The following is a 13,439-nucleotide window of genomic DNA, read 5'->3' as shown; positions in this document are numbered from 1 at the left end:
AAGAAATTTTTGTAAACATGTACTCTTACTTATAATATTATAAATGACGACCTCGGTGGTCTAGCGGTCTAGAACAACGTCCGATGGTTGTGGGTTCGATTCCTTACACGGCACAAACATTTATATTCATGAGTATAATTGTTTATATCTGTCTGGGTGTTTTCTATGTATAATATGTATGTATCTACAAAAATATCTATGTATATGTATCAGTTGTCTAGTACCCATAACACAAGCTTTAGCTAGCTTAACTTGGGTCTAGATGGCGCTGTGTGAATTGTCCTGAGATTATTATAAATGCGAAAGTTTATGAGTATGGATGGATGTTTATTACTCTTCAGTTCGTAATACATTCAATCTAAGAAGGATTAAGAAGAAAATGTTGCTAGCAACAAATAATCATTTTATGTTTATGTCTATGGTAATACCATTGCACGAGTGCGAGAGGGTGGCACCATTGAATACCTTTTTAACTAACTTGCTTCCACGATATTGTCTAACAGACGCTATACGTTGCTCAGTGTAATTAAGTTATTGTATAATATAAATATAATTAGTTTTGGTCCAGCAAAGGTGTTTTAATCATCAGCAACCTACAGGAATACTGTAAACATCTTAAATAGTAGATAAATTGAACTAATGATATTTCGAAATTGGCTTTCTTTTGTATGATTATTTTGCTCTTCACTCTTTTGCTTCTCTTTCTTTTATCTATGGCAAGATTGTAAAAAAAATACGCAAAGCAATGTACTGTATTTACTTTACTATTTAGAACACACACGCTTTCAACAGAAAAAACACTACTATTTTTATTCTACCGCCACCTACCACTTTTTCAAGATTCAAGATTCTTTATTTGTAAATCATGCGTCATTACATAAGGAGATGATATACATATATAGAAGGAATCCGAAATGTTTAGCCTAGATAGCATTTTGTCTTTTCTTCTCTACCTAAAGATTGTCTGGAAAAGATTGCATACGCGCCAATTCCGCCTTTTCTACTCTATTACTCTGACAACTATATATATTTATATATATATATATATATATTGGGGGCGTGGTGGGCCGGGTCGATGTGCTCCCTCAAATATGGTTGAGTACAATGATGGCTGGCTCATACGTCATACTCGTGAACGGGTGTTGCTTGTGGGGACTGGTCTGTTCAGGTTGTGAACACTGATTAAATTTTTTGTTCTTTGCGATAGTATATGCTGGTGGTCACTCTATTCTCCCAAATTTGAATTTTAATAACTGTATTTATCATAAACATGTTCCACTATTAAAAAAAAAGAATACGAGCAGAGTTTCTTGTCAGTTCTTCTCATCTCGATATCATTCCGAACTGACGGTAGATTTGACATATCATAAGAGTCTGTAATAGACCTACATGAATAAAGATATTTTGAATTTGAATTTGAATTTGACTTCTATAAGAACTTTAAATAAGAATAGCCTATTTATAAAATACTTAAAGGATTTACTATTTAAAAAACAATATTATAATGTAAGTGATTATTTGAATGATGTATTTTAGTTTTTATGTAACATTTAATTAATGTATATTACAATATATAACTGGATGAATAATATTACATTATATGTTATAACTAGTTATGATAATAATAATAATGTTATGTTTGCGTGCCCTAACAGGGTCCATAATGATCGAAAACGAATTATAAACATCTTTCATTGTAATATTATGGAATGCAATAAATATTGAGTATTCAACTATAATTCCTGTAATTTATCTGGTATATTAAAGAATATATATAAAATGTTATTAAAGAATATAATAAATAAGTAATACTAACTAACTCGCTGTTTTAGTTGAATTATTTACTATTGTAACAAACTATAATCTGTTAAATAATATAAAATTATAGTTCATTGAAAGTATAATTGATAATAAACGTGTGTAAGAAAGAAAGAAAGAAAAATATTTTATTCAGTGCAATGTAAAAAAGTGTGTTTATATTGCATTTCATAATTAAGTTATAATTGGTTAGTTGTCAATTACTATAGTATTTTATATAACAACAATTTAATGCAATAAATATTGAATTTTATAAAATATTTATGTTATTACTAACTATGTTATCCAGCGATATGCTGAGTTGTGCTCCACTTTGATTGTTTTTTAATCTGTCTAAATTATTGCTTGTGTTTTTTATGTAATTTATAGCTGTGCCAACGATTTCACACGCGTGTAATTTATAGCCTACGTTATTTTAATGTATAAGCTGTATTACTGAAAAGTTTCATCGAAATCCGTTCAGTAGTTTATGTGAAAAAGAAAAAACATACATACTCACAATCTCTCGCGTTTATAATATTACTAGTTTTTATCTGCGGTTTCGCTCGCATTGAATCAAAAATATTTGTATAGAATATCATGATGATCGGTTCAGTAGTTTTTGCGTGAAAGCGTAACAAACATCCGTACTTTCATATTTATAATATTAGTAAGGAATTAAGGGTTAAGAATCTGTTCCATAATTCATAAGCGGTAGCGTTTGTTAATCGCGATACGCTCGCACTGTCACCACACAACAAACAGAAGCTCTTTCAAGTTTCTTGTCAAGTTTTGATCTGATAACCCTGAGATTGCGGCAAATGGATGCTTAAGTGCTAAACGTTGCGCCTCATGATACATATCTTGGATATCTCACAATAAAGGGATAAATACAAACAACTTCAGCTCAGAATGTAGGATCAGGCGAAATCCTTATTATAAACAAAATAAATAACCCTGGACAATTAACACAGCGCCATCTAGTCCCACGGTAAGTAGAGCTTGTGTTATGGGTATTAGACAACTATATTAATAATTAGATTTTTTTGTAAATATATACATATTATACATAGATACAATAAAATAATACAAACAAACAATTATATTCATTAATACAAATGTTTGCACCGTGCGAGTAATCGAACCTGCGACCATCGGAAGTAAGGCGGCGTGCTAAGCCGCTAGACCACCGAGGCCATCAGTAATATTGTAAATGCGTCCGCCAGATTCGTACTCACGACCTCTTGTACGAAATTCTGTAATAAACTACTATTCCACGACGGGCTTATACTGAAATTACGTAATCGATAAGTATAAATTGTGATCACAGTTCACCATTTACCACCCAGTCATTATGGAGTGGTATCGCTAAATGATAACACAGGATTATCTGATAAGGCGTGACGTATGGTGATAATCTGGTAGCATAGTACGATTAAGGCGTTGATCATGTTTTTGAATTTCAACATACTATCATTCATTCAATTTATATATAGGTATAGGTATTAGCGGAGCCTGCAAACGTTGTTTTGCGATATAAAATATAAATTAAAATCGCTATTAAAGAATAGGGGTTGTTGCTAGAAGGATGAAAATTTAGGGTTGTATGTATTTTAATGCCACATTATAAAAATATAAAAAATATTTTGTTCCAAAAAAAAAAATTTTTAAGTGTGGACAACCCATATTACTTAGGGATATGAAAAATAGATAGTAGCCGATTCCAAGTTCCACCGAATACTCATATAAAATTTCATGAAAATCGCTCAAGCCGTTTTCATAGCACACCCCTGTGCAAATCAGCATGCGGCTCACCTGATGGTAAGTGATTACCGAGCCAACCAACCAATGAGCACCCGCAACACCAGAGGAATTGCAAGTGCGTTGCCGGCCTTTATAATTATTCATTTATATGCTGTTTCTATGTAGATACATTGTATATATTTTGTTATATATACAGTCCACAATCCTATCGTAGAAGGCTTTTTTTCGGACTACTCTAATGCTGTTAGCTGGCCTTTACAGCTTCAACAGACGATAAGGGGCGAGTGCAGATGGCACTCTAAATCCACAAGACTTATGCGGCTGAAGACCTCCCTCAACTCCCGTCTGATGGATACGACTTTACTGTAAGGGACTGCTAGGGGTTCGAACCTCGGCTCAGGGCGTCGTAATTCCGATACACGTTTGAACTGGAAGGGGGGTCGATCGAAAGATGTGGGGGATCGATCGAAGGGGACGGAGATCGATCGGAGGGGATATTATCCATAGTATTAAAATCACACGTTACCACCAAACTCACCCGTATATGGCATCCTTGTCTCTCTTGTGGACTAGGGGCTCGCCGGGGAGCGCGTGCGCGGGCGCCGCGGGCGGGGGGTAGTGCACCGGAGGGAGGTGGGGGTGCGTCAGTCTGTGCTCGTGGTACATCGCGCCTCCCTCCATGTATCCCCCACCGTGGAGGGTTTCGTCGTACTGGAAGTGAGAAACAAATATATGAAAATTTTCTATAATAAAAAGTGAATTAAATTTTTTGTATGTATGTTTGTTTTGTAGAATGTGTTATGACATAGTGTCTACTATCATAGCTTATATTCAAGTTTCTATCTCATTTTTAAAGCATCTCGAAGACCTATAGAAAGTAATGTTGTACTACCCGTACAACCCTATTTTTTACTCTTAAACCCCTCAAAAGCATTACGATTAATCCCCAAAGGGATTAATAAAACCCGAAACCCTCAATACCACATTTAAAACACTACAGCAAAAAATCTATTTAATGTAAGTCTGTATTAATAAAATGAGTGTTCCGTATATTTATATGTGTATTATACAGGTAAGTAAATTTTGATGAATACATATATTTAATATGGTTTTAAGATTTTTACTAATAACAATAAATCTCAGATTTTTAAACGCATTAACAATCTGATTTTAAAAAACATTTATGATTATTTTGAAGCCTAATTCTTGAGACATATACTATTTATAATCACAAAAAAAATATCATTTATAAAAATAGAAATAAGAAAGAAGAAGAAACGCTGTAATAAAACGCACTCACTGACCATATATTACCATTTTTAACCGGCGTTACTTGTACTTAACCGGTCTTAATTATTAAACTACGGTTTAGTACGCAACTAGTAACAGTTTTCGCTTCCTTAACAGCCGTTACTAGTCTCCATATAAAAGGTTTACTTATACAGACTACAGAGCCCTAAAACTTAAGTATTAAACAGTGAATATTCATTGAAAATACTTAAGTCATCGCGATGACTATCTCGGATCAACATTGGCCTTCAATTAACTGCTTTTAAGCCGTTTTCAAAGACTCTTAGTTTTGAAACGTTTGACGGGCCCTAGCTCATTGTTTTATGGCAATTATGTATAATATATACACGCAATTAAAACTGTATGTTATGACTGTTTTAATTTATATTTATAGATGAGGAGTGAAACCATTATAATAGAAAAACTAATATAAAAAAATTTATCTCTAACTGTTGAGGATTTCTGCTTTAAAATTTACTTTTGGTACATACGTGGTACGGTTAGGTCAAAGGTAAAAAAATTCTAAATAATTAAAATCAGCATAAACTTTTGAAGATATCTGTTTTAAAATTAACTTTGAATGGTATGGTTAGGACATAGTTAAAAAATTCCTAAATAAAAAATTTCAGTACAAACTGTTGAAGACGTCTGCTTTAAAATTAACTTTTAATGGCACAGGTCAAGTAACCTCTTTTTTATATTATTGTAATATTCATTTAGAATTACATTAGCTGATTAATGCAAGATATATTTAATATTTCAGTGCGGTTTCAGAGGAGCTTCCTCCCGCGTACACTTAGATTGTGGAATGAACTACCTGCCGAGGTTTTCTCGCAAAACTACGGCGTGGGGTTTTTCAAGAAGGGTATATTAAGGTTTTTTAAGGGTCGGCAACGAGCATGAGCACCTCTGTGTGTTTCAGGCATATATAGGCTACGGTAACCGTTTACCATCAGGTGGGCCGTATGATTATTTGCTACCTACGATATATATATATGGAGCGCGACTACCGTCACCTCTCATATTAATTTGGTATGTCAAATGACATATAATTTAAACAAATATATTTTTCTAGAAAATTCCATCAATTCTTTGCATGTCAAATGTTAACTGTTTGATCTGTGACTGACTTGACCTATCCAACCTCACGTCACCTTTATTACAACGGAATAGAATCCAAAATGGCCCCACCCACGCGGAAAGCAACAATAGAGAAAAAGACATGTTTATTCATGAAGACGTTTACAATGTCTATATTATATGACTTCTCATATGCGGTATTTGTATTCCTTATTAATATTTTGTTTAAAATTATAAATAACATTAGGCTGTATGAGGTTTTTTTTCCTTTGCCTTCCTGTATATAATAAAAACTATTACTTTTTTATTTTTAAGAATAATGAAAAGTATTTACACATACATTCTTTAAAAAATATTTTTTCATATAAAAAAGAGATCGTTCTAGTGTCATTTAAGTTTCTTTTTTGTTAATTTAATATTTGTACCTACATCTGGAATAATTGTCATATTAAATCAATATCCATTGATACAATTTGTAAAAAAAAGTATTTATAAATATACCTAAAGGAGATTTACTTATCTCTCTCTCATGCTTACAAAAAGAATGTCTATAGAACCATCTATTTTTGAAGTCGGTAAAAAATGATGTTGGTCTCACGTCGTAATAAATAATAGTACTACGTAGGCAAACAAACGCCCTGTATATTTATAGATGTACGTCCTGTATAATAATAGGTACATTGGCAGCCGGGTGTGCCATCAAATACGGTGACTGGGCGTTTTAGCAGATCGATATACCCTGTCATTAAGGCACCTGTATATGACCAGCTCTGGATGTACCCAAATTACGAAGCTGAAGAAACGTTTAAATTTAAAACTGCTGCTTGAAATGCTTAAATTGTTCGTTTATTTATGGCAGTATATTTGATGATCTTTGTCTGTAAGTAAATAAAAAAAAATACTTAATACTCATATTGCTATTAGAGACAATGTTGTTAAAACGCAGTGATTATTTGCTCAATTCTTAAGAGGATAATCGTAAATAAATACTTAATTGAATAAACAGCTATAATTTTGATTTATAAACCATTAATGAAAGATTGTTAATTTAAAAATAAAAGATGTAAGACTGAAATGTCTTCGCATTCTGATCAACATTTTTCTTTGTCTATGAATTAAAAAATAAAATGTCAGGGCATGGTCGGAACCAACAATCATAAGGCTGTATATGGAAAATGTAATTATACTACATACATATAATAAAACCCGCTTAAAACGATTCTGAAAGGAGTCATGAAGTATTAATAAGAAAAAAACTATACCAGTACATGTTTAAATGTGTAATTATGTTTTTAAAGATTTTGATATACTTATGTAATGCCTAATTAAATTTACAGATGTCATTTTTACCTAAGCCATAGATAAGTAAAATAATATAGATGAATCGTAAATAGAGAAAAAGTACACTCTATATATGTACTTAGATATTACTCTGAATTTACGAAATAAACAGAGTAATAATAATCTCAGGACAATTCACACAGCGCCATGTAGACCTAAGTTAAGCTAGCTACAGCTTGTGTTATGGGTACTAGATAACTGATACAAATATATAGATTTTTTTCGGAAATAGGTACATACATATAGAAAACACCCAGACCGATACAAACAATCATACTCATGAATACAAAAGGTTGTGCCGTGCGAGGAATCGAACCCGCGATCATCGGACGTAAAGCGATGTTCTCGACCGCTAGACCTCCGAGTAATTACAAGCAACAATAATTGGCAGATGGCGTATTAAACATAATATAACAAAACATAATGAAAATATTCCTTAAGTTGCATAGACTCAAAATGGCGGGACATTTACGCGGGAAACATTGCACCTGCTCTGTCTACAAATTAAACGAAACATTTTGTTCTCTTTTTAAACTACTCATAAGTATTAAAAGCAAGTTGATCGAGTAGAGTTGTGGATTAAAACAAGATTCGGCCATTTTGGAGTGTATTTAAACGTAATTAATTTCATATAAGAAGTTGAATATCGAGTTATTTGTCAGTTTGTAAAATTAATCATACGATAATGTATCAAATAAAATTCTTTTATTTGAATGAATAAATGTATGTTTTTTTACATATTTGAATGAGAATACTGCCGGCCAAAGTGTCAAAACTAACCTATATATTATACATGAACAGCACAATGGACATCACGTTATCATGTGATATCCATGATAACATGTTTTACCATTTCATATAGGACATTTTAGCTGTTTATGAACGTCAAGTTTTTGTATTAATGTCTTATTTTGTTATTGTCCTGTTCACTATACAGATTCAATTGAGAAGAACTGGCAAAAAATTGATTTCATACTAATGTTATAAACGTGAAAGTTTATGAGTATGCATGGACAGATAAATGGATGTATGTTAGGCTTTTACGCAAAAACTACTGAAGGGATTTTGATGAAACTTAACAGTAATATAGCTTATACATCAGAATAACATATAGGCTATAATTTAAAAAGATATTATGTGAAATGCGAAATATATAAATGTCAAGTAAGTGTGTCTGCAGGACACTTACTTGAGTAATATTATATTATCTGTGCTTGAGATTTATTATTATAGCGAATCTTGCGCAGGTCGGCTAGAAGAATTTATGTATATTAAGTCAAAATGTACTAAGAAAGATATAATCACCCGAGTGAAGCCGGGTCGTGGAACTAGTGATGAGTTAAAAAAATACCATCAGGTATAATACTAACTTGGTGCGTTCTTAGTTAATCTAATCAACAGTTACAGCGTCAGGTCTGCTGGTGACTACTGATAAGATTAAACCGATTAACAGATTAACTTTGATAAAAAAAACTTCAATTCTACACATCACTGTGAATGTAAACTGAAACAATAAAAATAAATATCTAATACGGTCTCGGTGGTTTAACGGTTTAGTATCCCGCTTGATATCCGATGGTCGCGGGTTCGATCGGACGGTACAAACATTTATATTCATGAGTGAGAATGTTTGCATTAGTCTGGATGTGTTCTATGTATTTAGAAAAAACAATATCTATCAGCTATCTAGTATCTGACCATAACAGTAGCTCAGCTCAGCTTGAGACTAGATGGCACTGTCTAAATTTTAGGGTTATTATTATATAAATGTATCTATTCATAATCAATAAAATAGAAATAGAAATATTCTCTATTTAAATAAACTTAATACAAGCACTTTTAAAGTCATATTTTTTTTTGTCCTACCACACATTCGGAACGCAGACTCATCACAAGAAGAATGAGTAAAAAACTTGTGTGTTGCTCTTTTAAATAAATATAATTCAGAATTAGATTTTTAAGAATTTAGTGTCATAAAGAATTATATTAATAAAAAAAATATACAGAATTTAAAAACAAGAATTGTTTATATATTAGATGTTGAATATTATATTCTAAATAGTATGCCTATTTCAAAAATGATGAAATCCCTGCCGTTGCAACAGTATGTAAATAAGCTATATGGGCTATCACATTACGGTTTCTTTAATGCTATGAAAATGCCATAACTAAACGATATAAAGAGTACAGACAGCACAAACGTGCAAATAATTCTATTATTGTTTTTTATTAATTTAGTTAATTATGAAAGAATAGTAACACTATTATTAAATTTAGTTATTAAATTAACTATTTAGTTTCTTGGTTATTCTACTCAATTGAGATTACTGTGTAAATATATAAAAAATATATACAAAAAATTAATTCTACACGAAAAAATGTCCAAATATATCTGTTACTAGTTAATTCATTTATTAATATTAAAAAATAACACTTGATTTTTTATAATAGTTTTACTCATTTTTAATTGCTATGTAAATAATATAAATACGAAAAACAAATACTGTATAAATATGTATAATCTTTATATAGTATAAAAAAATATTTGCTTCCAATATCTGTTCGCTTATATCTTTTATACTATGAAATAGATTTTAATGCAGTTTTAGCAACAGATAGAGTGATTCAAAGGAAGGTTTATATGTATACTTAATACATGTACGTTATACCCGTGCGAAGCCCCTTATTATAATTATTAATCTTTCATACAAATACATTTTATTAATTTAATACAAATTCATACGTTATTTTTTTTATATTAGGTACTAACATGACACGGTCTACCCAAGGTATCCATAATTACCTGTATACCTATATATATACTCATCATAAACATCATCTAGTTATCATCTGAAGGCCATAAAAATAACATATTATATTTTTTTCAAATATTTATTGTATATGTCTGTTATGTGTTTGCTGGAAGAATATTGCAATGTTTAAGTTGTATTATTGAATTAAAAAATGTTTAGAATGAATTTAATAGTGACTCCATAGAATGTTCGGAAAGAAGCGAAGAAATATATATATATAAAGAAAACAAAACAAAATCGACGTTCCAAATTTGAATTTTATGATTTTATTTTTAAATTATTATATTTATAAAGTATTATTATTTTAAATGTTTTAAATTTAAAATAAAATTTAAATTTGGAATGAATGAATTTATTGTATTATTTATTATATATATTATATATATTATATATTACTATTATTATTTATGTTTATTCATTCCTCTATTTTATTCATTCATCCACCAGCTTCTGTCTTTTCTTCTCTATCCAAAGGTTGTCTTGTCTTGTCTTGCTTAAGCGATAAAACCGCCTTTTGTACCTACATACTATGTATTTTTTTAAAGGTGCAATAAAGATTTATATATATTTTTTTTTATTGCACACTGTACACTCGCCGCGATATAAAGCGTCACTTTACTATAATGGCGGATGGTAGATTCATTGTTATAGTTTTAGTGGCGAGATCGAGGGCTTATCGACGGAATAAAACAGTTTACGACGCGGACTGTACCAGTACAGTACCCCAAGTATGTAGACGGAGGCAATATGGCAGAGAAATTGCACACAAAATTTAAAATTTTAGAGTAATACCTCTTACAAACATTACCAGTTATTGTTATAAACATTATCCTTTGCCCCTTTTTGTTAAATTAAGAAAATCGTTTGTGAGATAACAAAGAAACAGTTCAATATAGGTACCTAGATATAAAAAACATAATTTAAAAAATTTGACGATCATAAGCAACTAAAACGTTCTAAATGAATAAATGATTTTTTAATTTCAATTTGAATTTGAGATTTTTAAATGTTTACAATCTTTATGTATTGACGACCTTGGTGGTATAGCGGTCCAGCACACCGCTTTATGTCCAATGGTCGCGGGTTCGATTCCTCGCACGGCACAAACATTTGTATTCACGAGTATGATTGTTTGTATCGGTCTGGGTATTTTCTATGTATAATATGTATGTATTTACGAAAAAAAAAAATCTATGTATTTGCATCAGTTGTCTAGTACCCATAACACAAGCTTTAGCGAGCTTAACTTGGGACTAGATGGCGCTGTGTGAATTGTCCTGAGATTATTATTATTATATTATTATTATTATTATTTGTATATATATGTATTATTTCCACACGCTGGTACCTAAATGGTACTGTCCAAGACCATTTAGATTTTAGTGTTTCAGAGGTTTTCTCAAGCAACTACAGCAGGGGTCAAGTAGGGTATATTAAGGTTTCTTAACGAGCTTCGCACACGTGACAACTCTAGTGTTTCAGGCATCCATAGGCTACGGTAACCGTCTACCATCAGTTAGGCCGTATGCTTGTTTGCCACCACTGTAATCTAAAAAAGCCCGCCAAAATACACTGACACTTTTTTTCTTCTTTAATGGCTTGGCACGTGGTATATTTACCAAAAACAAAGTTCAACTGACACGCGAGCGCTAGTGGTGGGAAGTGCTATATCCGAGAACCGTGGATATTCGACCATAAAACTAAAGTGTCCATACCAATCATTAATGATTATTAATAGCAATAAACTGGACTGTTATAATTAAATAATAACTCATCATTATACACAATGTAATTAATCATAAAATAAAACGATTATTTCTACCGTTTGATTAATGTTTTGCTGAATAAAAAATGTAATCGAATTATCGATGACGTATAATAATGAAACGGAAATATGTAACTAATATATACCTATAAAAAATATTGAAATAAACTGCACAATAATTGCATATGAACGTAGTACATTGACGACCTCGGTTGAGCGGTTTAATACCAGCTTACTTACTGGTGGTGGGGTGTTCAATTCCTCGGACGTTGCAAACATTTGCATTTACGAATATGATTGTTTGTATCAGGTTGGTTGTTATTTACGTATATTAGATATGTATTTAAAAAAAATATATTTATAAATATGTGTATCAGCTGTCTAGTACCCACAGAACAAGGGCTGCTGGCTGCTTAATTTGAGACCAGATGGCGTTGTGTTGGTGTTAAATGTAATGATTATTGTTTAGTTTTAATTCATTCTTTAAAATCCGTGTAGAATTTCATTAAAATCCGTTCAGTTGTTTTTGCGTGTAATAAACGTTTATAATATTAATAAGATTACTTTTACATATTACCTCGCACAACCGGGGGGTGAGTACTGGTCTACTGAGACACTGAGTACAGGCCTCGTGCCTAGTTCAGTTCACAGCTCATACAATCACAACATATTGTTTACAAAAAATGAATTTACACCTGTACATGATTGTGGCTTAATTTAAACAATTATTTATTATTTATTGTCACTATCTCCGCCGTGAATACAAAACAAAAATCATTAAAAATAACATATATGTATGTAAAATGTTCTGAACCTAATAATTTTTACAAAAAAAAACATTCATCATTTCAAAATTATGTATGTATATAGAATTTCCTGAGCCTAACAATCTTTAATCAATCGACAGATCTTTATAATTCACATCACTAGTGCACTAACAAAAAGTGTAATCTCGCATACGACTTCATTATGTATGTCTCGAGTTATAATTGTTTTAATATCATACTACGATCGCAGTGATACTTTTGCGTGATACTAACCATACATATTATGTATGAGAAACAAGAAAACTGTTAATTACATCTTATTCCACAATATTGCATTCTGTTACTTGTGTTCTTATATAAACAACTAGATTTTGCCCGCGGCTTCGCTCGCGTTAAATTATCCCCTTAGGGGTGGAATTTATCAAAATTCTTTCTTAAGAGATGCCTACGTCATAGTAGCTTTGTGCATGCAAAGTCTCAGTGCGATCGGTTAAAAATTGACAAAGTTTCATACAAACTTTCATCCCCTATTTTATCCCCTTAGGGGTAGAATTAATCAAAATCCTTTCTTAGCGGATGCCTACGTCATAAGATCTACCTGCATGCCAAATTTCAGCCCGATCCGTCCAGTGGTTTAGGCTGTGCGTTGATAGATCACTATGTCTTTAAAACACTAAATTAAATTATAAATATTTAAATAAGTATCTATATATAATATCGAATTCTTTATTTGATTTATTCAATTGTCCCATCCCTATAAAAAGACAATAAGATATATGAAATATGAATTTTAAATTATTTATTTACAAGTTAAAATAGTTA

The 13,439-nt window shown here is 31.4% G+C and overlaps 1 protein-coding gene across 6 annotated transcripts in view; it reads right to left on the bottom strand.

The window, feature by feature from the left end:
* The window catches only part of LOC131842651 (homeobox protein homothorax), a 375,683-nt gene that overhangs the window by 340,229 nt on the left and 22,015 nt on the right, over nt 1–13,439 (bottom strand). For all 6 annotated transcript variants that reach the window (XM_059191223.1, XM_059191246.1, XM_059191238.1 and 3 more), the window contains exon 2: nt 4,100–4,272. In XM_059191223.1, coding sequence (XP_059047206.1) covers nt 4,100–4,272 — 173 coding nt within the window. The remainder of the gene's footprint in view (nt 1–4,099; nt 4,273–13,439) is intronic.

Source organism: Achroia grisella, unplaced genomic scaffold (assembly GCF_030625045.1).
Source record: "Achroia grisella isolate CSIRO2021 unplaced genomic scaffold, CSIRO_AGI_Agris_v1 utg1086, whole genome shotgun sequence".
NCBI classification, from domain to species: Eukaryota; Metazoa; Arthropoda; class Insecta; order Lepidoptera; family Pyralidae; genus Achroia; species Achroia grisella.
This window is presented reverse-complemented; position numbering and strand designations above follow the sequence as displayed.